Source organism: Ambystoma mexicanum, chromosome 13 (assembly GCF_040938575.1).
Source record: "Ambystoma mexicanum isolate Mex_15411 chromosome 13, UKY_AmexF1_1, whole genome shotgun sequence".
Lineage (NCBI taxonomy): Eukaryota > Metazoa > Chordata > Amphibia > Caudata > Ambystomatidae > Ambystoma > Ambystoma mexicanum.
This window is the reverse complement of record NC_090938.1, coordinates 609,657,188-609,683,756: the sequence shown is the minus strand read 5'-3', so window position 1 is coordinate 609,683,756 and position 26,569 is coordinate 609,657,188. Positions and strand designations below refer to the sequence as shown.

General features: G+C 46.6%; 1 protein-coding gene across 1 annotated transcript in view; it reads right to left on the bottom strand.

Moving 5' to 3' along the window:
• KCNH4 (potassium voltage-gated channel subfamily H member 4) overlaps positions 1–26,569 on the bottom strand; it is a 976,843-nt gene that overhangs the window by 59,647 nt on the left and 890,627 nt on the right. The window contains exon 13 of the mRNA XM_069634470.1: positions 18,696–19,063. Coding sequence (XP_069490571.1) covers positions 18,696–19,063 — 368 coding nt within the window. The remainder of the gene's footprint in view (positions 1–18,695; positions 19,064–26,569) is intronic.

Sequence of the window (26,569 nt, the reverse complement as noted above, 5' to 3'; positions counted from 1 at the left end):
TGGTTAGCTGAATTCACCTATAATAATACTGAACATGCTTCCCTGGGAATGGCTCCCAATGAGTGCCTGTATGGGCAGGTACAGGAAATGTTACCGAAGCAGCTACCAGATGTTGAAATCCTTCCAATACTCCAAGACAGAAAACAATTGCTTCTGAACATCAGACAGTAGGCTCGAGACAATCTTGAACACGCAAAGACTCAATATAAGATGTATGCAGATAAACGGGAGGCTCCTCAGTACAAGGTTGGGGATAAGGTGTGGCTATCCACACGTAATTTGCCTCTAATAGGATCTCGAAAATTTGCTCCAAAATTTATTGGACCCTATGAAATTGTCAAAAATGTGTCAGAAGTTGCGGTAAAATTACGTTTGCCTAAAACTTTAAAAATCTACCCGGTATTCCATGTGTGTCTGTTTAAACCCGCAGTGCCTGGAACATGTGTGCAGAGACCTCCAGCCATCCACAAAGAGGGTCAGTTGGAATATGAGGTAAAGAAGATTTTGGACTCGAAAAGGAGAAGACAAGTTCTATGGTACCTGATCCAGTGGGCTGGATACGGACTGGAGGATTGTTCCTGGGAACCTGCTAGTGCAGTTCATGCTCCTCGCCTGGTAAGAATGTTTCATGCAAAATATCCAGAAAAAGCAGGTCCTGGGAAGAGCCCTGGAAGGGAAGGTACTGTCAGGAATCAGGGGTTGTGGTGCAGGAGAAGACGTGTATCGCATAGATAGGGGAAAACACTACAATTCCCAGCAGAAATGGGGAATGGGTGTAGTTTTCTGAAGCACGCTGGTAACCAGCTGCAGGCACTTTGCATTAGGAGAATGTGCTCTTAACGGCTGCCCGCCCCTGCTCAGGTGCTGATGATTGATGTTGGAGAGCACGGGCGGCGGCAGCAGCAGCGGAGCAGCAAAGTGAGAGGCGGAGGTGGGCAATTCGAGGCAGCTGAAGAACTAGCGCTGACCATGCGTAGCGGCATTCGCATCTCCCGAGCCGCGGTGATGAACGCTGGTTAATGTGTGATCCGCTCTCTTCCGTCAGGTCCGGGGCAGCCGCAGGAGGCGCCCGGACACTCAGTTAAGTGTTTATGTGTGTTCTGTGTCCTCCTGGGCCGCGGCGGCAACATGTATTGAGCAACGCTTCAACTCGTTGTTGTCCGGACGTTATGAGGAAACGTCCCGACCATTAGTTAAGTGTGCTTCCTTGAAGTGTGCCCTCTTAATAGTATTTCTTGTGCTACTTGCTACTATGAACCCTATGTTTTGATGCTACGGTCTGAATTACGGCATGGATATGATTGCAAACCAGAAACAACCTAAAGCCTGCTAAAATCTGCTTTCCTCAGTCACCTTGTTTTCTCCACAAGGGGAAAGCGGCATGCTATGTACAGGAGTTTGTGTCAACCCATAACTGGGGCATGTTTTTGTCTCAGTGTCATTGCTTGCTATATGTTTTGATGTAGCTTAAGTCATTGCTTTTTAAGTCATGGTCACTAACATTCGAAAAGTCATGTATATTGCTCCATGTGTTTTGTGAAAACTTATGTTATGTCCTACTAGTTTATGTAGAGAGAGTCAGGTTAGGTTTCCAGGGTGTTACAGTATCAAGTCAGGAATTGTATGTGATTTTGCTGTTTATGTCTAGTTGCCTTCCCTTCCTTACCTTTATTAGTCCATCCCTTTTCCCTAACTCCTTCTTCCCCCCATTGGCTGCCACGTGGCTACCTGTACTTCAAAAATTCAGGTGTCTGTGCCAACCACGGTGGGAGGGTCGATCCATTCGGCTTCTGTGGTTCGTGAGAGGGGATTGATATCCTCCTCCCTTAGTTCTATTTTGTGACAAAGTAAGCGAGTCAGCGAGGAGACCAAAGTATCATTAGACTGCAGAAATCCAGAATCAGGTAAGCAGAGAGACCGGCGGTGAGACGGAATGCAGAAGTCCTCTTGCATGTGAATCCAGCAGAGCATCAAGCATTACACTGCTTGTAAGTCAGTAGGAAAAAACACTAAGCACAGGGTGTGGCCTAGGGCATGGTTTTATGGCACCCTGTACCACTACACCACCAAGGATACTCGAAGCATGGGCTGTTTGGGGGCCATCTTGAGTTCTGTACAGAGTCTTAACCTAGTGGCCAACTTGGTGGAGGCTGCCAGTGTTTGTGAATAGATGCCTACGCCAGCCAGCAGCCTTTTGTGTCCATACTTTATCTGTGTTGCTATGCCTCCCCTCACTGCTATGTGAGAGTGTGCCCTGTATTCTGCTGGGGGTAATGACAGCACTTCCCTCCAAATCCCCCCCATGAAAGCTATACCTGGCCCAGGCTGACGTGGGTGGTAGCGGTGGTAGCGAGCCAATAGGCGTGGTGCGTGTATGTTAGCCGCTGGTTCCCAGGTCCTATCTAGTATACTGTACCCCTTCCAATCAACCAGATAATAAAGTCTCTTCCTTATGATTTTCGAGTCTAAGATTTCTTGGACCTCATACTCGACTTCCTCTCCTTGTGTTTCCACTTGAGGAGGTCTAGTTCTGGAGTCTGGGGTATTAGGTTGCACAGGTTTCAACAACGATACATGAAAGAATGGATGTATGCTTAATGTGGAAGGTAACTCTAGCTTTACTGCAACAGGGTTAATGATGGAAACAAAGGGGTATGGGCCAATATATTTCGGATGGAATCTTTTTGGACCTTTCAACTGAATATGTTTTGTGGCGAGCCATACCCTATACCCTATAGTGGGTGCCTCTGTTCTCCGTTTGTCTGCAAAGTGCTTGTGAGCTGCTTTTGTGTCATGGAGTGTCTTGGTGGCCTTTTCAGGGGATCTTTAATGCTTGTGTACAGGGAGGTTATAGCAGGCATTTCTAACGGTGTGGGCGGATCAAAGGCAGTGGTGCGTGTAGGAAAACAAAAGGTGAAAAACCAGTGGAACTATGAATGCTATTATTTTATGCATATTCTGCTGTCCAAAGGAGGTCAACCCAACTTGTGTCTGCTTGAGTAAACATACAGTGCATGTATTGTTCAAAGGTTTGATTGGTCCTCTCGGTTTGGATGTCAGTCTGCGGGTGATGACTGGTTGATAAGCGGATCTCAATTTGGGCATTAGCACAGCAACCCTTCCAGAACTTGGAAACAAACTGACTTCCTCGGTCGAATATAACCACGGATGGAAAAACATTCAACTTGACTATGTTTGCTAGAAATACTTGTGCCAGAGTTCCTGCATTTAGTAATCCCTTCAGAGCAATGAAATGCGCAACCTTGGCCAGGAGATCGATGATGACTAGAATAGTATTGCAACTGTTACATGGAGGAAAGTCTGTGATAAAGTCCAAAGATATTGTATGCGAAGGGGCAGGTGGAATGGATAACGAGCGGAGTAAACCTTTTGGCTTGATTTTTCATGTCTAGATTCTTGCACAGGTATCACAGGTTTTGACGTACTGTATGACATCTTTTTGCCATGTAGGCCACCAAAACATTTGTCGGGTCTTTACCATGGTTTTTGTGATCCCTGGATGACCCGTTGTGAGTGTATAGTGGTAGGCATGGAGGACCTTGTTTTGCATAGTGGGACAGGGTAAATATAAGCGCTTCTGGAAATAAGGGAGCCCTTTGTCTTCCATCCGCAGAAGATCCTAAGAGACCCAAGTTCGTAATTGGCCAGGCTTCATAGAATTTCTGATCTTATCCTGCAGTGAATCTAACGAAGATGGGTTAATGCTTGTAGCTCCCAACAACTTGCGAGCGTCAGCTTTCCCGTTTCGTACTCTAGGGTGATATGTTACGGTAATGTCATATTCTGTAAAAAAAAACAGAGCCCACCTTAACTGGCAAGGAGACTGCGCTTTGGCTGTTCGTAGGTATTGTAATTTACGATGATCGGTAAGCACCGTGATGGTGTGGCACGCTCCGAGGAGGTGATGCTGCCATTCTTTGAAAAGCTGCTTCGATGGCGAGTAGCTCCTTATCAGTCACCGCATAATTGAACTCGGGTGGGGTGAACTTCTTGAACCAGAACGCCACAGGGTGGAATTGGTTGGTCTCTGGATCTCGTTGAGACAGTACAGCACCCATTGCAACACTAGACGCATCGGTCTCTACCAAGCATGGGAGTTCTGGATCTGGGTGCCTGAGTACTGGTGCGGTGGTAAACTGATGATTGACCCGACGAAGGCTTGCTCGGCTTCAGCGGTCCAGGTAAAGGCCTTGTTTTTACAAAACAGTGAAGTGATGGGATGGACTATGCTCGAAAGATCAGAGATGAACCACCAATAAAAATTGGCGAACCCCAGGAAGTTTTGGGCTGCTTTTAACAAGGTGGGTGAAGGCCACAGGAGAATTGCTTCTACCTTGTGGTTGTCAATTTGGATCCCTTGCAGGGTTAAGATAAACCCTAAGAACTCTACTTTGGTTACATGAAAGGCGTATTTTTCTAGTTTAGCATATAACTGATGCTGTTGCAGCTTTTCCAGGACTGCTTTCACATGTTGCACATGTTCTTCCAGTGTCAAAGTGTAGATCAGAATGTTGGCTATTTATACCATGGGACAAACATCCAGCAGCTCCCTTAGGATATCGTTCATGAAAAATTGAAAGGCTGCCGGAGCGTTACACAAGCCAAAGAGCATGACAGTGTACTCAAATAGCCCAAACTTCGTATGGAGGCCGTCTTCCACTCGTCGCTGGCTTTCACGAGACTAAGTGGTATGCTCCCCTAAGGTTGAGTTTGGTATTGATATTGGTACTTTTTACTTGGTATAGCAGTACCGGGATTAACGGCAGAGGGTGCCGGTACCGGTTCTGGATCGTGATCTTGTTGTGCCCTCTGTAGTCTATACAGGTCCTGAGGTCTCCCTCCTTCTTGGGGATGAAGAAGAGAGGTGAGAATGCGGGCGACTTAGAAGATTGTATAAATCTGTTAGCCAGACATTGGTCAAGGTAACTGTGCAGGTGTTGATTCTCCTTCTCTGTGAGTGCATAAATACGGCTGCATGGTGCCTGGGACCCGAGAACCAGATCTATTTAACAGTCATAGGGTTTGAGCGGCTTTTTGGCTTGTTCCTTTTGAAAAACATCATGGTATGCTTTATATTCAGGGGGTAAGTGTCCGATGATGCCGAACACTACTCTGTGGTCCTAGTTTTGTGCCGATGTAATTGGTGAGTGGGGGACAAGGGGTGTAGGTGGATAACAAGTCTGCATTGTATGTGTTCGCCAGTTTATGATCGGATTGTGGCACTCCAGCCAGGGCATGCCTAATATGAGCTGAAACTGGGGTGCATTGATCAAAACAAATACTATCTGTTCCCGATGGCCACCGTGACACAACAGTACAACCTCCACCCTACACTGGGTCACTGGTACAGATGACAGTCACGTTCCATTGACTGAAACTATATTATCAACCTTTTCCCTCTGCTGCATGGGAACACCTATCCGCTAGGCTACAGTGAAGTCCATGTAATTTCCTACTGCTCCACAGTCAACATATGCCTCAAGAGCATGCATCCGCTCAGGGCAGAGTAGGTTTACCGGTGTCAGGAGATGTGAGACCGTTGATGCTTTCTCCTTTCTCGACAAGCTGATCTCAACTCTTGCCGAGCTATGAAGTTTTCCGAAGGCTTACTTGTTTCCATCGTTCCAGTGTCGATTACTCCCAATGGTTTCCGAGGTGATTTACTTGAGCAATCGCGCAAGAAAAGTCCTGCTTTGTCACAGTACAGACAGAGTTGTTCTTTCCTGCACCTCTCTCTTTCTTCCTTGTTCAAAGGTACCCTAACACTACCCAATTGCACAGGTTCTGGTGGATTTTCAGCAGGATGAGATGAAGTCTCTCGTGGATGTACGTACAAGTGGCGTCCTTCAGAACGGCACTGATCAGTTCTTCTTTCTTGCAACCGATGGTCTAGCTGCACCACTAAATCTATGTACTCAGAGCAGCGCTCGGGTGGATTAGCTACTTGTGCCAAGACATCTTTGAGTTCGCAACAGAGACCTTGGTAAAACAGGATAGTTTGCTTTTCTTCTGGCCAATTCGTCTCGGCTACCAGACGATTAAAGGTGGTGATATACACTAAAAGATCCTGAGAACCCTGTTGAAAGGTTAACAGCTCCCCATCTAAGGCTTGCCCTTGTGTTCTGCATGCAAAGAGCTTGTCTAATTTTTGCTGAAAGCTTGTGAAGTTAAACAAAATTGGGTCATCCTGATTAACTAGTGGCACTGACCAGCTGGCTGCGTGCCCTCCCAGATACGATAAAACAAAAGCAACCTTGCTTTGGTCTGTCGGGAATGCCCCTGGCCGACACAGAAAATGAAGCTGACACTGGTTCATAAAAATTGCATATTTCTGCGCGTCCCCCAAGAACCGTAGGGGAGGAGCTAAGAGGACAGTGACGGAGGTGGTGACTTGTATTTGAGCAGGCGCTGCTGCAGCACCATCTGGTAAGGGAACCTGACCTGCTCGGGTCCTAGTTAGGTGCTTTGCTAGCTCCTCTGTCCTTTCCCGATTCATCACTAACTCCTTACTCATAGCATTAGTTTCAGAGGGGGCGGCATGAACCTCCGCCCGCAATTCCCCTAGTAAGGCGGCTAACTGGTCTACTTCCGACTCCATGATGCTCGGGCAGGGCTTATGTACGTGGGCTTAGCGTTCTGTAATGCTTACCTCTGGTGCCCTACAGGAGCGCCTGGTCTGGGTCGCTGGAAGTGTGGCCCTCTGGGATGGGATGCACAGTTCAAGCCACTCCCTTCCCACTGTTCCACTGAAAGTCTACAGCCCAGCATACAGTGCAGTTGGGAGTGATTTGGTAAGGTTCCTCAGTATTGTCAGGGATGGTGGTGGGCAATCTAGATGAACCTATGGACAAACAAGTGAAGGGTATTAGTGTATGTTTTCTTATTCTAACCCACCTCCTTTCTGCACCCCAAGAAATGCTGATTGGCAAGACAAGGAAACTGGCTCACCTTAATACTACAGTTGTGCACCCAAAGTGCCAGGTAAGCATCTGGTCAAGTTCCGTCACTGGCGATTGGTGGCCCAGTCCTGCTGCGGTGCAGAGGAATCTCTTTGCCGGTAATTGTCCTTATTTGCGCTGAGAATGTCCTTTTCTCACCTGTAGCTGCGTTTCTCAAGTCCTTATGGATGATGCTGCGCGGTGCACGCTTTTATGTACTAATAATGTTCTTGTCTCTTTTTGGTGTTTTTCTCTATAGACACTGTGATGCTGTGTTTATGCTGACAGCTGCTGTGTTGCAAGTCGCTGGAGTGCGGATGATGTGCGAATTTGCAGAATCACAACCACAGGTAAGTGGATTTTAAAGGGGGGCTCGGAGAGCACATGGTTTCGAGTTTTGAAAAGCTTACTGTGATTTTCTTCTTTTCCAGGAGCAGAGAAGCGCTGCGGTGGATCGATGAAGCGTTCTGTTCCTAACTCAGGTCCGGGTAAGTATGCAAGTCGGAGAGGACTCCAATGAATCAGTAGACTGCAGAAATCTGTAATCAGGTAAGCAGAGAGATCATCAGAGAGCCGGAATGCAGAAGTCCTCTTGCACGTGAATTGGGCAGAGCAGCATGCGTTAAACCGCTCTCCTGAAAAGAACACTAAGCACAGGGTGTGGCCCAGGGTGTGGTTTTATAGCCCTGGGCTGCACACTGTACCACTAGACCACGAAAGATAGTTGAAGCATTGGCTGTTTGGGGGCCATCTTGAGTTCTGTACAGAGTCTTAACCTGGTGGCCATCTTGGTGGAGGCTACCAGTGTTTGTGAATAGATGTCTACGCCAGCTAGCAACCTTTAGTGTCCATACCTTACCTGTGCTGCTACGCCTCCCCCCACTGCTGTGTGAGAGTGTGCCCTGTATTCTGCCTGGGGTCATGACAGCTGCGCAGACCTTGAGCCAGATTTAGTGGCGGGAGACAGTTGAGGGTACCAGGCAGCAGACCGTTCGGCAAGCAAGGCTGGACAGACGTCTGCAGGCTGTCCGGCGCAGTGGCTCGAGGCCAAGAATCTTGGTCTCTATGCTGATTGGCAGATCTGGAATGCTGGTCGAGGCGTCTCGGATGGCTCTGGTGACTGCGGCGTGACAACAGTCAGCAGTGCAACCGGATGCGGTTCGAGGACTTGATTGTCTTGTAAATGTCCTTAAAAGATGGATGCTGGATGATGCTTGTGTGGCACTCCTCCTAGCTTCTTCGCAGGGCTTGTGTCCTTTCAAGGCAGATGGCCCAAAGCTCAGGAGAGTGTTTACAGGCAACAGCCTTGTCTTAGTTCAGATACTGTCTGTCACCTCTCACCTAGGAAGCTTGCTGGCAGGACCCAGTAGGGCATGCTGTGTGCAGGCTGGGTACTGGTTCTGGAGCTGCTGGACGGGTCCTCTGCATCCGGTAGAGATGTTTAGGGGAGGGATACTGCTTCCCTCTTGAGTCTTCCTTCACTGGTGGAAGATGTAAGGTAGAGTGTACCTTCAGCTCGGGTCCAAATCTGTCCTTCTTCTTACTCCTTTTAAAGTCTTCAGATGATCTCTCAAGTGAGGGGTTCAGCCCTCTTTTAAAGCCAAATGGTGCAGGCTAAGCCTACCTTAATGAACCAATCCTGGGTCCCCACCAACAATCTTCTGTTATGCATGAGGTGAGGACCAGAGTGCTTTGCAACAGGACAGACAAGGGGGTGACAACATATACCTAAATCCCACCTATCCTCCTGTCTGTTGTAGATAAAAGTGTCTCTCTGGTTAACTGAGCCCTCTGTGACTCTTGATTAAAGCACAGGCTTCCGTTGAAGTATGTGCTAGGAAAAGACTTCCTTTCTCTCCCAAATCATATCTTTCGTCTCTCTGACAGGGTTTGCTCTGCAGGTACACCTGTGGTAACTGCTGGACTCAGACAGGCCATCCACTGCCTTTCATACAGAGAAGTGGGAACTAGCTTCAAGTTGGCACATTGCATACCAAAGGGGTGGTAGTCCCACTTTTCCTGTTGTCTATTCCGGCAACCAAGCCCCTTCATGCTTGCTTCAATTATCTCTGATTAGTATGCACTGCCACCAGCCGGAGGACAAAGGAAATGCAGATCCATGGAGCCTTTGATATTTAAATTAGGCTGCTCATAGCTGGAGGAAGGTGTACATTCCAGCTGAATATGACAGGGGTAGACAGCGCCTGTAGGTGTGTCTTCCCGGAGTACATGTGACTATGCTTTTTGTGCGGGAGGCAGATAGACTGTGTGAGGAGTGGCCTCACACAGTCCTTGGAGGTTGATCTCCCCTCATTCATTTTCATTTATCAAAAAAATCAAAAAGTCCAGGCGAGCGCACTCTCCCTGTGCGGATGGTCGAGTTCCTCACATGCCCCCCAGCCTCAACATGTGGACCACTACCCTACTGAGGGTCTGGTTCATCATCAAGACGAAAGCACCGGCTGAGGCCATCTGCATTTCCATGCTGGGATCCAGGCTTGTTCTGGATGTCCATATCTAATACCTGTAGGGATATGGCCCTTCGCAAAAGCTTAGGGTTCTCCCCTTGCATGGCCATTAACCATTGCAGAGGCCTGTGGTCCGTCTGGGTCATAAAGTGAGACCCAAAGATGTAAGGTTCCAGCTTCTTTTTGGCCCACATGACCACATACACCTCTTTTTCTGCGACAGCCCAGTTCCTTTCCCTTTTTGTCAACCGCCTGCTAATGAGGTGACAGGTTGTCTACCCCTTCAGAGTTCAGATGCGCTAACACTGCTCCAATCTCAAAATCACAGGCGTCTGTCTGGATAATGAATTCCTGACCATAGTCTGGCACTCTCAGAACTGGGGCCCTGCACAATCCATCCTTGAAATCCTAAAAGGAGGTTTGACAGTTGGGGGTCCCATGCCCTCTAATGAATGACGGATAGTACCCTGTGAGACCTAGGAAGGCTCTCACCTGTGCCTGTGTGGTGGGGATGTCCCAATCCTTTGCAGCCTGTACCTTTGCTTCGAGAGGTTGTTTCTTACCTCCACCGACCAGGTGCCCTAGGTAAGTCACGGTACCCTGTGCTATCTGGCACTTCATGGTCTTGAAAGTCAGGCCTGCATTCTGACAGGTCCGTTGCAAGGTTGACACCTTCAACTGACTCTGCTCCGCAGTCTCTCCATCAGTCACTAACGCCATGACCAAGTCGTCCCGGTTATAATGGGGTTTTAGCCGGTTGACGTGAAAGACTCTGCACATCTGTTTAGGTCCTATCATGTCAATGAGATAATTCACTTCACTGACCTTTTCTAGCACACAGTACGGCCCAGTCCACTTGTCCTGAAGGGCACTGGGCTTGACAGGCTCCATAATCCACACTCACTGGCCTGGAGAATAGCCTGTCACTGTGGCCTTTTGGTCGTGCCAGTGCTTCATTGGCTCCTGACTGACCTTTAAATTCTTTGTTGACTGTTCCATGTACTTTGCCATTCTAGACCGAAGACAGAGTACATAGTCCACCACGTATTGTGACGGGGATGAAGGTTTGCTTTCCCATCCCTCCTTCACTAGACTGAGGGGACCTCATACAGGGTGTCCAATCAGAAGCTCAAAGGTGCTAAACCCTACTCTGCTCCGTGGCACCTCCCTGTAAGCAAACAGAAGGTATGACAGGAGAATATCCCATTTTCTCCTAAGTTGCTCTTTCAAGCCATCTATCATGCCTTTCAGGGTCTTGTTGAACTGCTCAACAAGCTCATTGGTTTGTGTATAGAAGGAGGTAGAGAACCAGTAGGTGACTCCACACTCTTCCCACAAAACCTTCATATTTGTTGATATGAAGTTTGATCCCCTCTTAGAAATTACTTCCTTGGGGAATCCAACATGGGAGAATATCCCAATCAGAGCCTTTACAACCATGAGGGCATTGATGCTCCTCAGAGGGACAGCCTCAGGGTATCGCGTGGCGTGGTCCACCACCACCAAGATATATCTGTTCCCTGAGCTTGTTTGAGGATGCAAAGGACCCACAATATCCATTCCTAGCCTCTTGAAAGGCAGCACAACCACGGGCAGTGGAATTAAGGGGCCTTTGTGGCACCACCTGACTTGCCAGAAGCTTGACAAATCGGGCAGGACTGGACAAATTCCTTAGTTTTTATGCCAAACTGCAGCCAATAAATGTGTGCAGACAACCGGTCTGATGTCTTAGTCACTCCCAAGTGACCCGCTAAAGGACTTTGGTGAGCCAAATCCAAAAGGAACTTTCTGTGGCATTGGGGAACCACCATCCTTCTGGTATCCTCACCCTCAGAATCCTTTGAATCACTGTACAGGAGTCCATCCTCCGAGTACACTTTGAACAGTCCAGGGGCCTCACCCCTAGCCTGGTCCTCCGCCTGCTTTCGCAGACACACCAGAGTGGGAGATTCTTTCTGGGCTGTGTAGAAGTCAGTCTGATCTGGGCCCGCAGCTGATGCAAACTCATCTAGCTTGGGCAGACCCTTCAGATCTGCGCCCACCTGGTCCTCCACCTCAGTACCCTGCGCTGCGTCAAGCAACTCTGAAGTCACGGGGTACCCTGCTACCAAAGCAGGGTCCTCTGTGGCTACTAGCCCCTTTCTCGCAAGGAGTAGGGGACCACGTAGTCGGTAGAACTGGACTAGGGGCTACCGGCCACACCAGTCCTTCCAGGAAGCACCCCAGGCCCTAAGGCTTTCTGGGCATTCAATTTTGCGTTCTCTTTGGCCCTCGACCGTGTAGCCGCAGCAACTATTTTGGGACCAGGAAGATCATTACCCAACAGACATGGGACAGGGATGGAGTCTTTTACCACTACACAGCGCTGGGCCGTTACACCTCGCCAGCTGAACTCTACTATCGCCAAGGGGCACTTACTCATACCATCAAATCCACGTACGCACAACTCAGGCCCATCAATGTACTGGCCTGGCTGCACCCAATGCTGGGTGACAGAGGTGACGCTAGCCACAGGTGTCTTGGACTGCAGGGGTTTTGTGTTCATTGATGGAGATCTGGCACTGTTCCCAGTAAGTGAGGTGGAGACTGCGCAAGGGTTTGCTAGTTCCTTGCAGATTTTTAAGAATTCAGCTTTGTTTTTGGATGCACCAGAGATGCAAGCCTGGATATGGGCTCTTTTCTCTGAGTGAATGGAGAGCCGGTATTGCCTTTGGAGAAGGCAACAGGCCAGTTTGTCAAAGGGTGAGCCTGAGGTCTGCCACTTCCGTTTGGCAGACCTGCACTTGCGTTTCAGGGTTGCAAGTTCAGAGTCATACCACGTGTTATGCTTGGTGGCATGTTTCAGGGGGATACCCATGACTGGGGCAAGGATGGCAAGAGTATAAGTGATGGCAAGGTGGTGATTGTTGAGAGCGGAGTCTGAGGTAGAGTCTGCAGTGGGGAGCAAGGGGAGAGGAAGGTAGATGCGAAGGCAGCAGCTGACACTCGTTTCATCAGATGGATGTTCCTGAACGAGGTTGGCAGGGCTAGGGGTGGGGGCACAGTCAGATGGTAGAGAGGACCCAGGTGAGAGGAGAGAATGGTCAGACCAGGAGTGTGGGGTTGTGAGCGGGCAGGAGATCAAAAGATCAGTGTGGATGATGGCATTGAGAATGTGTCCAGCCGAGTGGGTAGGACCAGAGGGGAGAATGGAGAGGGACAGCGAGGTGCAGAGCTCAGAGATGAGAGTGGATGCCATGATTGAGGAGTCAAGGTGGATGTTGAAGTCACCCAGGAGAAGGAGTTTAGAGGTGGATGTGAGTAGAGAGGAGGAGCAATCAGCCCATTCAGAGAGTAACAGGGTGGTAGAGCCAGGGGGGCTGTAGACACTGGCAATGGTCAGGGAGGAAGGGGGAGAGATGGCCAGTTTGCAAACCAGGCTCTCGAAGGAAGTGTAAGGCTGGATGGGTTTGAGGGAAGAAGGGACCCACTCAGGGAAGATAAGGGCAACCCCACTGCCAGCACGGTTAGGGCGAGGCTTGGAGATGATCTTGTAGCCATCACGGAGTCAAAAGCAGTGACCGAGCTGGCATTGAACCACCTCTCGGAAAGAGCGAGCATAACTAGGTCAAGGTCTTCAATGAGGAGGCAGATGGCGGCACAGTGTTTAATAGCAGCAGCTACCACAGGTTACCTACAGATCCCAACCCTGCCCTTAGGGCCCTCATTCTACCGATTATCAAGGAAGCAGAAGCTGAAGGCTATATCAACGCGAAAGAAGCTGCTTTTCTAACATTGAGCCATCCCTGGATACCAGTTTTTTATGCGTTGCCTAAAATTCACAAAGGCATCACCCTGCCCCCAGGACGCCCTATCGTGTCCAGGATAAATTCCATTCTGGAGCCTTTATTGCAATTCGTAGATTTCTTCATCCGGGACGAGATCCCAAAAATTGAGTAATTTGTGAAAGACTCGACTGCCATGCTCAACCTTTTGAAAACCCTTTCATTTGATCCAGCAACACAATGCTAGTCACTATGGACATTGAGGTGCTCTATACTAAGATCCCACAAGAGGAGACACTGGTTGCCTTACAGCATCTACTCAGTTCTACTATCGACTTGGGTGAGATTCCACCCATATTCATATTACAATTGGTTGAAATTGCCCTAACCCAAAAAAAAATGTCTAGTTGAAGAAACATTTTAAGAACAAATCTCTGGAACTGCTATGGGCGCAACATTCGCCCCGAGCCTAAGCAATCTGTATGTGCATCTCTTTGAGCCTGAGCACATACACTCTTAGACCACTCCCTTCAAGCAACAGCGCCTGATTTGGAGCAGGTATAAAGATGACATCATCCTGATTTTCGAAGGTACTGAACAGGACCTGGACTTCTTCAAGAGTTGGCACAATGTTCGCAATAGACATCTTAAGTTCAGCATGGAGTCCAGTAAAAATAACATCAATTTTTTGGACTTACAAATTATGGCTAGGGATGGCTACCTCACAGCCAAAGTCTACAAAAAAACGACAGATAGGAACTTGCTTCTGGTGTATAACAGCTATCATCCACGAGCGTTGCAGGACAATCTCCCTTTTGGACAATTCCTCAGATACAGGAGCACATGCACCAACCCTGATGACTATAAAGTCCTGGCTGCCGCATTAAAAAACATATAAAAGAGTAAGGAACATTCCAAGGGACATTACCCTGCAACAAAGACCCAAACCACCAGCAAGGGGCAACTTCACAGCGGTTTTCAGCTGCTCCCCCCTCTTCAATCAATTGAAGAGGGAGATCAAAAGAATCTGGCCTATTTTGAACATAGGCGAGAACCATTTGGAACAGTCATGTTTCGCCATCACATAGGGGCAGAATCTCTGTGTCAGATTAGTCCACACACTACACATGGCAAAACCAACAGACGAGGATGGTCAACAGACACTATGGACCGCATAGCCACCAATAGGACACGCCCCATGTGGGCGGTGCTCTGTGTGCACACAGACATGCCAGAGCCACAAAATCGACATTGGATGGATAACTCCCTGGCTGCAGAAGAACTTCACTAATTGTAACCATCAGGTGCTATATACCTCATCTTGAGCCCTTGCCTTCTACACTATGCAGGCATGATGGCGTGAGCAATCAAGAAGGGGCTTATAGAACACAAGTCATGCCGCCACATGAATAAATTGGCCACACCCATGGTTTCCCATTTTTTAGAGATGGGCCAGAGCAGAGACAACTTTCCATGGACCATCCTTGAAAAGTTATACCCACCACGGCGGGGTGGAGATTTTGAAGCCATCTTATTGAAAAAAGAACATCAGTGGATATTCCACTTAGACACCTGCAAGAAGGGCCTCAATGAAGCCACCCAATGGCATGATTTGGCAGTCATATGACCGCAGAAGCCTAGGTATGATGTACTGGCAATGGACCTTTTACGTCGAGAAGATATAAGGGACTTAATATCACCGCTACATTACTGTCCCCACCAATATAGAGGGATTGCATAGAACCTAGTACATCCTCTGAGGCAATCTCTTCTTTTCTGTTCCCCCAATGAGGAATGGCTCCTCCACACGATGAGTCTAAAAGGAGATAGTAGCCACCCTCTTCTGCCTCCCAATAAATCCTGGGCCATCAACAGCACACATCATTAAGTCATCCCCTAGTTCATTATGCGACTAGTGTTCCCCCGCAATATGTGTCTTTGCATCCCAATGCAGCAGCTAGTCCCCCAAATTGGGACTTCACTAGTTCAGCAGCATATGTGTACCTTAAGACGGGGGACTGACATGAGGCATTGAATGCCAAGATTGGATTAGCAGCTTCCAAAATGACGTGCATAAGAGGTAGTGCATATGAGGTAGCACCTCCACATGTACTTGCATTCATCACTTTGCCCATGAATTCATGTATTTTCCTGAAATGGCACAACGTAAATACATGTGGGGAATATTGATATGCCATACAACTTTTTACTTCAAGCATTGGGTCTTGAACCCGAGGCCCGACTTTAGTGCAAATCTGTTTCTTATTTTCCTATGGGTGCCGCATTTCCAACTTATAAAGGGCACACAAAGATAAAAATAGTAGTGTGCCACTTAAAATGATGCACACTTTCTATGAAGGCCAATAGGAACAAAAGCAGTCCAACATGGCCGCTGCCTCTTTCAGTTGTTTCACAACCTAGTGAAGGAAGACGATCAGCTTTAATCATGTGCTCCAGGACGTGGGTTACTTAGCAACATTTTGCGCTGCAGAGAGACGCCGGCATTCATCACGGGTGCCACATGGATCTCATCCTGAGCTTCCGTTAGGCTGTTCATGTGACTCATTCAGTTAGACTAACCTCTTTGGCTCCCCACAAGCCCAGTATATCGTGAGCACCCTGTTTTTGGGCAAACTATGACACTCTGTCAACATGGGGGCACCTGCTGCAACCAGTATTACTCTGTTTCTTTCCACAGCGGTGCTTCGCTCCCTAAAAAAGAGAACGCTGAACTCCAACCCGGCCCTGATCACACTGTGATTGAGCACACCCATTTGGAAGCTAGGTGGATGTGCGTAACGGTGGAGGCCCTGTGGTCCACTGTGTGTATTTTGGTACTTAGTAAGGCAACGTAAAATAATTATTGTTCTAGGCACAAAGGCACCTCTTACTGACCCTTTTAGCAGTTACTGGTACCTATGTCACTATGTCATTTTTTCCATAGGTCAAGGAATGGTCACAATTGAGGAATTGGATTGTGCTTTAACTATACGTCTGTGAAACCCTTGGTCCTGAAGAAGATGACAAAGTTATCAATGTCATTAAAACCGGTCGACCCCTTGTTCACCGATATCCTTTGATCTGTATAGGATACAATCTTTTACATGAGCACACCCCTTTTGGGGTTGTGTGTACTGAGCGAAGCAGGCATTGTTTTCCGCTCATTGTCTTAGAATTTGTATTTCTAGTGTTACTTTGTAGACACACCTGGCCTGCGTTACTGGTCTTGAACACACTGTATCGTGGGTGAATAAAGCCACTGACAGGATACCAACTCCGCTTTGGAATGTTCTGACTTAGCTAAAATTGAATTCTTTGTTTATTTGTTTCTTGCTGCAGACCGGCTAGTGCGTTTTAGCGGTCAAATATATATTTTGTTGCTGTAGTGGAGGGATCGCTTTTTCTTCCTGTTCTTTTAGATAGGCGGCACAACACCGTGAACCTAGAGACAGGCCCCGCCCCCCGATAGGAACAGGGTGTGCTTCTCTTCAGGGTTAGCATCAGCAACCTCTGAGTGTATTTACAAATTCTTTTGAAATGTATTCATTGATTTCTTTCTCCATACATCCCTTGTGTGTTATCACTTTGAGCCGTTTATAATGATGGAGAAGTAAACTGCTCTGCTAATAGCATTTCCCTGTCTTTTGTTTTATAACCCACCTACCGCCATTTATATCAAACACAAAATATATCACCTGCGGCGTACCACAAGGATCATGCCTCTCCCCACTTATCGTCAACATTTACATGACTCCCCCGCCCCATGAAGCTCATTCAAACCCATGGACTGAGAGCATACAACTATGCAGACAACACCCAACTCAACCAGTAAAATGGCTCAGCGGGTTAAATGCTTTTTGCTCTGATCTGTGATTGATCTGCAGGACGCAGGTTCAAATCCTGGTAAAGGCCAACTCAGCCTTTCATCCTTTCCGAGGTCAATAAATGAGTATCAATTTCGATTGGGTAATAATAGTAATGTAGGTAAATATGTCCTATGTAAAGTGCTTTAGATTAAAGTGCTACATAAAAAATGAATTATTATAATCTTCAAGAACTACCAACTACAACCCTGACAACCCCCTCAATAAATTCCTTACCGATATAAACACCTGAATGGGAACATCATTCTAAACCCATACAGAAACAATGATCTCCCCATGAGAAGACAGTCTAACAGAGACCCCTCTCACCTTGCTCCTGAGCCTGGGACCCAAATCGGGGACATCAACAATGATAAAACACCTGGGAATCCTCCTGTACAACTGTTCCACTTTGGTACCTCAATGTAATAGCAAAACATTTTTTCTACCTCCTGTGATTAATAAGGGTGATCCTCCCTTACCTCAATTTCCCACACAGAACCCTCACAATCATTCCCTAAATATTATCAAGAATAGACTATGCAAATAGTCTATACCCAGGAATGCCTGAACGTCTCATCAAAAAACTACAACACATCCAAAACACTGCAGCAAAACTACTCCTGAGACTAAATAGAATAGACCACATCACAGTGGCCCCTGAGAAGTCTACACTGTCTACCAATAAAGAAACACATCAATTCAAAAGCCCTCTGCATTGCCCACAAATCCCTTCATGGATATCGATTTGAATTCCTCCATGCAAAAATTGTCTGATGCTAACCAAGGATAGACTCAATATCTAGCACACACCTCTACATAGAAGCAAGATGCTACGAGAAAAATTATATTCTGAGGAACTGCCTTCTCCTATCTGATAGCCAAACTATGGAACTCAATACTGAAGGAAATAAGAACAACGGAACACCACTTAACCTTCAGAAAACAACAAAAAACCTGGCTGTTCAACTCGGTGAGATAAACATAGACCAACTACGCAACTACCTCACCACAAGCAGACCAACCCAACCGCAAACAATGCCTGCCTCTACAAACCGTAATCTTGGGACTAAGAAAACATGGGATGACTACTGAATGAATAATCAGTAACATAGCCACTCAATACCCAGAGATCACCCCAAACCCACTAACCATCCCCTCTTCTCTTTTCACCCCCACACCTCACATCTACAACATACGCCCAGAGGACTAGTGAAACCACCCACCAAAACATGCAAACCACACACCTCTATCTAACCAAGCTACACACGCAATACACACCCAATACCTGCCAACAACAAACAACTCAAACACTAGGTGCCACCCTTTCAGACACAACAAGCCCTAGGTCACAAAACAAAAAACACCTAGAAAGCCCATACGCACAGACACCAGTTGCTCCTGGTACTGCACGCATTAATGCACGCATTAACAGAGGAGCACAACATCTATTGTATACCTACCTCATTACCTAACCCACTTTACCTTACAGAGCCACGTGAGCGACTGGAGACCAGGAAAATGGCTGCAGAACTCGGTACAAATCAACTTAACAAAAGACAACATAAACAGTAATAAAACAGACAGTTGAATGAGCAGACACTTTCTGTGGCTACTATCTTTTCCTGAAGGTATACTTACCGTGGGCTAAGGTCCGGAGGTCCAAAGGTGTTCACTTCAGGGATGAGGAGCTTGGCTGGCTTCTTGGCACTGCCAGCCTCACAATCCGTGGCCTTCTCTTTCTTCCGGCACTGGGGCGATGGACTTCGTCCCCGGTTGCATCTGGCTGGTGATCGACAGGTGCGTCTCAAGGCATAGAACTGCCGTAGATCATCTCCCAGGAGGCTGCTAAGGGACCCTCTGCGCACGGGGCTGTTTAGGTTGGGCAGAAGCAGCTTCCGACGGGTGATGGTGGCTGGCGAGTGGTGGAAAAACTCATCTGGCTCATCTACATCCTCCAGGATGGAAGGAAGGTTCTTCTCAGGTGTGGTGCCGCTCTCTGGACGAGGCTGCAAAAAGAAACAGGTTAGTTCCACCATCGCCCAATACAGGGACGTCATCAACTGGTAAATGGACCATCTAAAAGACATGTTAAAAAGTGTCAACCAGTATAGGCAAAGCATGTTTCTAGTGCAAAATGGTGATTTCATGACTAGCGTGACTCCTGCCTGTTTCTTATGAAGAATGCAGTAGGGCGGGACAGTGCAGTGAAGTGTCTGAATTGATAATAATAACAATTTGGCATTTATATAGTGCTACGAACTCTCAGGTATCTGAGCGCTGCTTATTATTACCCATGGTGTGTGGTGCTCATTTATCAACCTCAGAAGGATGAGTTTGGCCCCGCTGGGATTCGAAGCTGCGTTAGCAGACTCTGCACTGATGTCAAAGCAAGCGCTCTACTCGCTGTTCTGCACTGATGTCAAAGCAAGCGCTCTACTCGCTGTGCCACTTGACCGGCATTAGAGGAAGGATTTGCCACACCTTGCATAAGAAACACAGCAGAGATCAGGAAATGGTGGAACATTGCAGAGATGAAATTGCCGATAGGAAAACTCATATGCTGCACCAAATACCGCCATAGTGGTTTTACAGCACTAATACCATGTCCGCGAATTTACCCTTATCCGGGGTAACTAGACTGTAGTGTGTGGAGGAAATGAAGAAAAGGGGCAAATGTGAGGTGAAAGTCTGTGCTCTTCTTCTAGTGGACCTTCAGAGAACCCAGGCGTACCGTAGGAAAACCTTTGGTATCTCTATGGGTAAACCCAACTACAACACATTATTATTGAGAAAACCAATTACCTTTGCAAAGATGAAAAAGTACTGCGAACAATGAGGAGCCCCTCCTTTAAAATTTGAGCTGGTGCCCGTCAGAATGCATAAAACTAATTTAAGGTTGAAGTTCACTTTTCAATTGAGAAAGTAGGGCCAGACAAGGTGAGTTGCATTATCTTTTCATCGGAAAATTGAAAAGCAAGAAATAAATCAAAATTCACTATGTTAAGAGCATCTGAATGGAGGCCTGAACCGCACACCACAAACGGATATGGCAACGCATATAGTGAGAATATGGAAAGAAACACATCGGTACTTAGGATGGGGCGGGAAGCTAACGCTGGCACAACCCCTATGGATCAACTGCAACCTTCCCGAAATACGAAAGCTGCCCAGATGGCCTGAATGGGTCCAGTGAGGAATCGCCAGCATAGGAGATGTGGTTCACGAGGACAACCTGGTACCATTCGAGACATTGGGCCTCATTACGACCCAGGCGGTAAGTTACCGCCTGGGTCGTACCTTTACCACCATGGCGTAAACTATGTTTACGCCATGGTGGTTGGCGGACTTACCGCCCCATTCCGAGGTTGGCGGGGCGGTAAGTCCCCATTAACCCATTTACCCTTCCCCATTCCCATTTTTGCCCCATAGGGCATAATGGGAGTGGGGAAGGCGTTAATTACGCCACCGTAAATTACGGTGGCGTAATTAACAACAAGGTCCCTTAGCGCCATGGATTTTAACACCTGCTAAAAGCAGGTGTTAAATCCTCCATGGCGCTAAGGGACCTCGGAATCAGGCGGTAAGGGTCCGCGCTGTTTACGCCGCCGTAAACCCCTTACCGCCTGGGTCGTAATGAGGCCCATTGCATGCAAAGTTCTCCCTCCCAGACACAGAAAGGTACCACTACATGTAGCTGAAACACGCTTGGACGACCCATAGACACATAACACAAGACATACCGGAAAGCTCCCCATTAGAGAGAAACATAGTTTTGGACCGGGTGGACCGGAAAGTCACCTCTACCGTGTACAATGTGATAACATCCTTTGCGACACCGGAACTAACCAGCTTGAAGGCAAAGTGGGAACGGGATGTGGGTCCCCTTCAACCGGAGGACTGGGTAGAGACCCTTATGTACCCGCGAGAAACGACCATTTCCTCAAGGCTTAGACTGGTCCAACTGAAGATCCTGCACCGCACCTATTACTCGAGAGTGGCTCTCTTCCGCTGGGGCAAATCCTCAGACGCACGATGCCTACGCTGCAAAAGTGAAGAAGGTACCTTTTTCCATATTTTGTGGGAATGTAGTAAGATACAGCGGCTCTGGCAGAAATGCTGTGATAAACTGTCTAGCGTTATGGGTAAAGAGATACAGAGATGCCCAAAACACCTTCTCCTGGGGATCTCCAGTGACACTGACCTTTCCCGTTATGAGAAATTGTTCTGGTCAACTGCGATGGCAGTTCTCAGGCGGAACATTGCGCAACTGTGGGGATCGGAACGTACGCCAAGCTTTGAACAGTGTGTCACAGATGTGGACATATGCGCTATAATGGAACATAGAGTGTACGCGTCGAGGGGTTGCCCGCTAAAAGCGGACAAAATATGGAGAAGATGGGAAGAGGCTAGCTAAAGGACAAGGGTGGCGCCACAGCCTCTGTGACTGAGAGATGCCCCGGGAGACTGGGGGTAATGCCTCTGCCATGAATAGCCTATGCCACGTCATCTGATGTCAAGTTGACGGTCTGTCGGACCATGGTCCCGGAAGTTGAGTTTTTGAATGTTTTTGGTTTCTTGATTGTCTCTCTCTCTCCACATCCTATCACATGCACCTGGACATGTAGATATTGCATATGTTCCTCTCCCTTCCAGTCCACCCCTTCCCTTCCCTTCCGCTGCTGCCCCAAACTTTCCCCCTCCTTTCCCACGTCCCTACCCTGCATTGCAGAGAGATAAGTGTAATGTTGTATGTTGTTTTATGTTTCAAATCAATAAAATCTTTGATCAAAAAAAAAATTCACAATGTTAGACAGTTTCAGTGGGCAGCACCCACAGGTCCCACAGGCTGAGATTCCTCCCTCACTCGACAGGGTCCTTGGTCCTACACAGCTAGGCCAGCTATATCGATCCAATCATAGAAGGTTCTTAGGATGAGAGTAGAGGGGTTCACAATATCCTCTCTCTTTGGTATTGACAGAACCCAGTCCAACACTCTTTCACCCAGTGGAAGGCGCGGGTCTCATGGAAAGGCACTGTGAGTTGGGTCACACCACCATGTACGATGGTAGTTAACTCCAGATGGTAAGATATCATCGAAAGTACTTGATGATACTGTTGATGATTAATGTGGAATTTGATCATCACACGTCACATGAGCATTATCAAGGCTCACGCACACAAACTTCATCAGGGCTAAACGGGCAGTGTTAGATTTAGTCTGAATTAGTATGCTTATGCTACAGTGGTGTGCATTGTCCAAAAGAGACACACTCAAGATTGCATACCTCAGCTATCATGCTACTCACTTGTGTAGCGGAAGTATGCTCTTCAAGAGTAAATCTAACACTATGCACTTAATGAGAGCCTTAAACATCCTTCAGCTGAATTAATTTTCAAATAAATTATTTAAAAGAAATGTAAAATTGCTGTGTGATTATACAATTCCACATTTATCATCAAGACAAGATTTTCTTCAGGTACATTTGAGGGAAACTTAGATTTGAACTTTCTCTGCCTAGTAGTTTTCTGCATCAGCATGCAATCAGAGGAAGTGAAATTGACATATTACCCAAGTTGACCCTGGAGCGCAGGAAATTGCTTATTTATTTATTTATTTATTTATTTATTTTTGTTTTAATCAAACAAATGATTTTTACAAAACTTTTTCTTTTGTCGATGTGTCAAGTTATCTTCTGTGTTTTAAGATTTAAAAGTTTTTATTCGAATTCACTAGAATCTTCAGCCAACTAGTGGCCCTTTGAATTTGCCGTCTTATGCTGTGTTGGTTTCTGGTTTACTCAGAGCATACTGAAGTATTTTAGTAGTCGCGGTTAGCCAGGTTGATCTATATCCACTAATCATCCTTGACCACCAGCATAGTTCGGATTCAAGCGTTAGATCAGATGCAAAATGTTGCATGTAGCTAGACCTAACTTTCCCAATTTCTGTGCAGTTGAGGAGAAGGTGCCTTACTGTTTCCTTTTCGCTTGGCTTTTTACAAAGTCTACAGTCGCTGGTAACTGATAAGCCTCTGATAAATTTGATCTCATTTGTTGGAAGCAGATTTAGCCTAGCTCTCAGAAGGCAGTTTCTTGCTTGCCTGTTCGGGAATTGTTTTACGTAACCCTGGAGGTCATTCAATTTTTTTATATTTGGAGGCAGATGAAGCGTTAATTTATTTTCTGAGGCTTTGTCCAATGTCTGAATCCAGTCAAGATCTTTCAGTTTTCTTAGGATCCTCGATGGGTTAGACCGCAATTCCTCTTCGTCACTCTCGATTGATTAAAGTAGTGTCGGCATCCTTTCTTTCCAAAACTGTAGCGATTTGTTGGTGCCCAAGTCCAGTTCCATCTTTATTAGTTTAAACAAGGTGGGACTCATTGGTAGCAAACATTTTCTGTACAGTTTTAGAGAGCTACAGTTTTCTGACCCTAACAGGGACAGCAAGCTCAGCTCCCTGCAGATTGAGGCAACAGGCGTAGAGGAGGGCAATCCCAGGACGGTTCTCCAGTAGTAGGCTTCGAGTTTGTGCCAGATAATGGTAGGAAGTTGTAACATAGCCTCCACTCCGTATGTTACAGAAGGCACTACTTTAGATTTATAAAAGTTCAAAGCTGGGATCATCGAGAATCGTCCAAATTTTCTATCGATTGCTTTGCCTTTTGTAGCTAGTTTCCTCATTTTTGAATGAAGCGCTTCCTGCATGGCTAGTTCTTTTTTTGTACTATCCAATATCACGCCTAGATATTTGAAGCTCTGAACTTTTTCAATCGGAGACGAGCGGTAGTACCATTTGTTGTTATCAGATTTCTTCACTGTTCTTTCAAAAATAAGGATTTTTGTCTTTTTTGCTGTCACATAGGAGTCGAGGTTATCCAACTGGCGTTGCAAGCCCACTGGAGTCTGATCTGTCAGGATTAAATCATCCGTATAAAGGAGTCTACTTATTTTTTGCGCCCCCAATTTTGGTGGGAAAGATCTTACCGAAGATTCTGTTAGCTGAAAATCTCCAATATATGCCAAAAAAATTGAAGGCGCCAGGGGGCATCCTTGTTTAACTCCTCTGTTTGTCGCGATAGCTGTAGAGAGGGATCCTTTACAATTTAATCAAATTCTGACCGTGGTGTTCATATGGAGGGCTTTAATGGGGTCCAAGATTTCTTTTGGACATGCCCACGCTTCAAGTTTTTTCCATAGGAGTAATCTATCGACTCTGTCAAAAGCTTCAGTAAAATCGATAAACGCCAGATATATTCCAGGACCTCCTTCCATCGTTCTACTTTTGAGAAGGCTCAGCGACAAGATGTTGACTGTGGCTCCCGTGTTCTTCTTGAATCCAGATTGAAAGTGGTCATTACACGGAGCCTCGTTGGCCCAAGTTTGAAATCGTTTCAGAAGTAGAGAACCCCGTAAACCTTTCCAATTGGGTCCAATAAGGCTATTGGCCGATAGTTTGCGTGATTGTTTGGGTCTCCTTTTTTGTAGATGGGCACTATGATAGCCGACGTCCACGAAACAGGAATCGTTCTGGAATCCGAGCATCTTGCGAAGACTTCACTGAGAAATGTTGTCCAAGCAGCCGGGTGAGCTTTCAGGTCAATGTTGGTAATGCCCTCCGGCCCAGGAGCTCTCAAATTTTTTAACGACGTTATTAGTTTGAAAATGTCATCTTTGTCATCCAATCTATCCCACATATGAAAACTTTCCATAGAGTTGGTAGGTTGTCTATCAAGAGGAGATTTGAAGGTTTTTTCTATATGTTTTCTCCATGCACTTTCTCCTATTGTATTTTGGATACTTCTGGAAGACGTCGATGATGTAGCGTTTAACAGGGACCAGAATTCTTTTGAGTTCTTTGAACAGATAGATTTGATAATTGCCTCAGTGTCTTGTTGATGCATGTTCAATCAGTGAGTTCACAGCCATGAACGGTAAGCGATTTTTGCATCACGCTTTAGATTTTCAGCATTGGCGGAAGTTTGTTTTGATGCATTTCTCACAGTTTTACGATAGATCCGTCGCTTTTCGACTACCAGGATATCGTAACTATGGTTTTTTGACTTTGGTGATGAATAGATCTTAGTACAGAACTTCTTGTACAATGTAAGTAAAGGTCCATAGTCGGTCTTATTGGACTGGTTTTCAAGTTCAAGAATTTTGTAATTATCCGTCAACTCCTTGATGTTTTCTGCTGAGAGACGGAGTCTGTTTCCTTGCCTATTTGCTTCCAATTGAAAATCCAAGATCTCCACAGGATCGGTCAAGGTTTTCCAAGTAACTGTCAACAAGTTATGATCGCTGGATTTTGTTTTAATTACCTCGAAGGTTGAAATCAGATCCAAAAAGGCTCTCGAAGTAAATATATGATCAATAGTTGATTCCATCATTCCATTTGACCATGTTGCGGTGCGATCTGAATTAGGGAAGACCAGCTCGAGATTGTGTAATTCTCTAGAGTTCATTAAATTCTGCCATAACCTTCCTCTCTGATCCACTGGCGTACGGTTTCTTTTAAGTTTTTGCGAGGGAGTAGTTGAATTTAAATCTCCGCAGATTAACAGGTAAGATATTTGATAAATAGCCAGAATTTCATCAATGGCCGCTTCCATTTCCTTCATGTAAATTCCAGCTTCTGTTTTGGCCGGATTCCAGTAGGTGTTTATGATTGCCACCGGCAATGTATGCGTTTCGTCGTCAGTGGCTACCTTATGTGTCCATATTAGGAGCACAGTTAGTAAAGACTGGTTTTCCGTTAGTATTTTTTTCAGCTTTAATCCATGGCCTATACGAATTGCCGTCAATAGACCAGATGATGGGCGGCCCTTGATGCTCTTTTTCGCCGGGGCTAGAGTTATTTCATAACCGTCTAGTCTCGGTGGTTTGGTGAGCCATGTTTCTTGTAGACACAGGATGTCAAAATCGCCCAAATTTACGTCTCCTGAAACAGTTAGGTGGTGGAAGCCTCTGGTGTTCCATGAGCCAAGTCTTAAGTTAGTTACAGTAGGTAATTGCCGCTCCTCGCTGACATCTAGAGGGGGCCTTTGTTGCTATGAGGATTTTTTTGCTATAAGAGCTTTTGGCAGCCAGGCCCAGAGACTCGAAACCGATGTAGGTTTTGGCTTTAACTTTTCGTCCCTGGAACCATGTTGCACTTCTTGTCTAATAGTTTTCCCCAAACCAGAAGGAAGTGGCACCGTTTCGGCCAATCGTTGCGTAGTTGTCTTATTTGTTTTTAAACAAGACTTTTCACTTTTTATCATGTGGCTCTTTGAGGTTGTTGGCAGTTCATGCTGTCTATGCCGAGGTCGTAGGAACTCAGAGGTTTGCCGTTCCACGTTCTCTGATTTGGAAAATCGGAGCAACTCGTCGGCTTCTTTAATCAAAAGATTTTTTATCGTTTCCGATGAGATGTAGAGGTAAGTTTGTGCTCTGCCCTTTTTATGGCTAGGGTCCACAATCTTCAGGTCATCAGTTGTTATTACTCTCAAGCTGCGAAGATGGTGGAGCAAAGT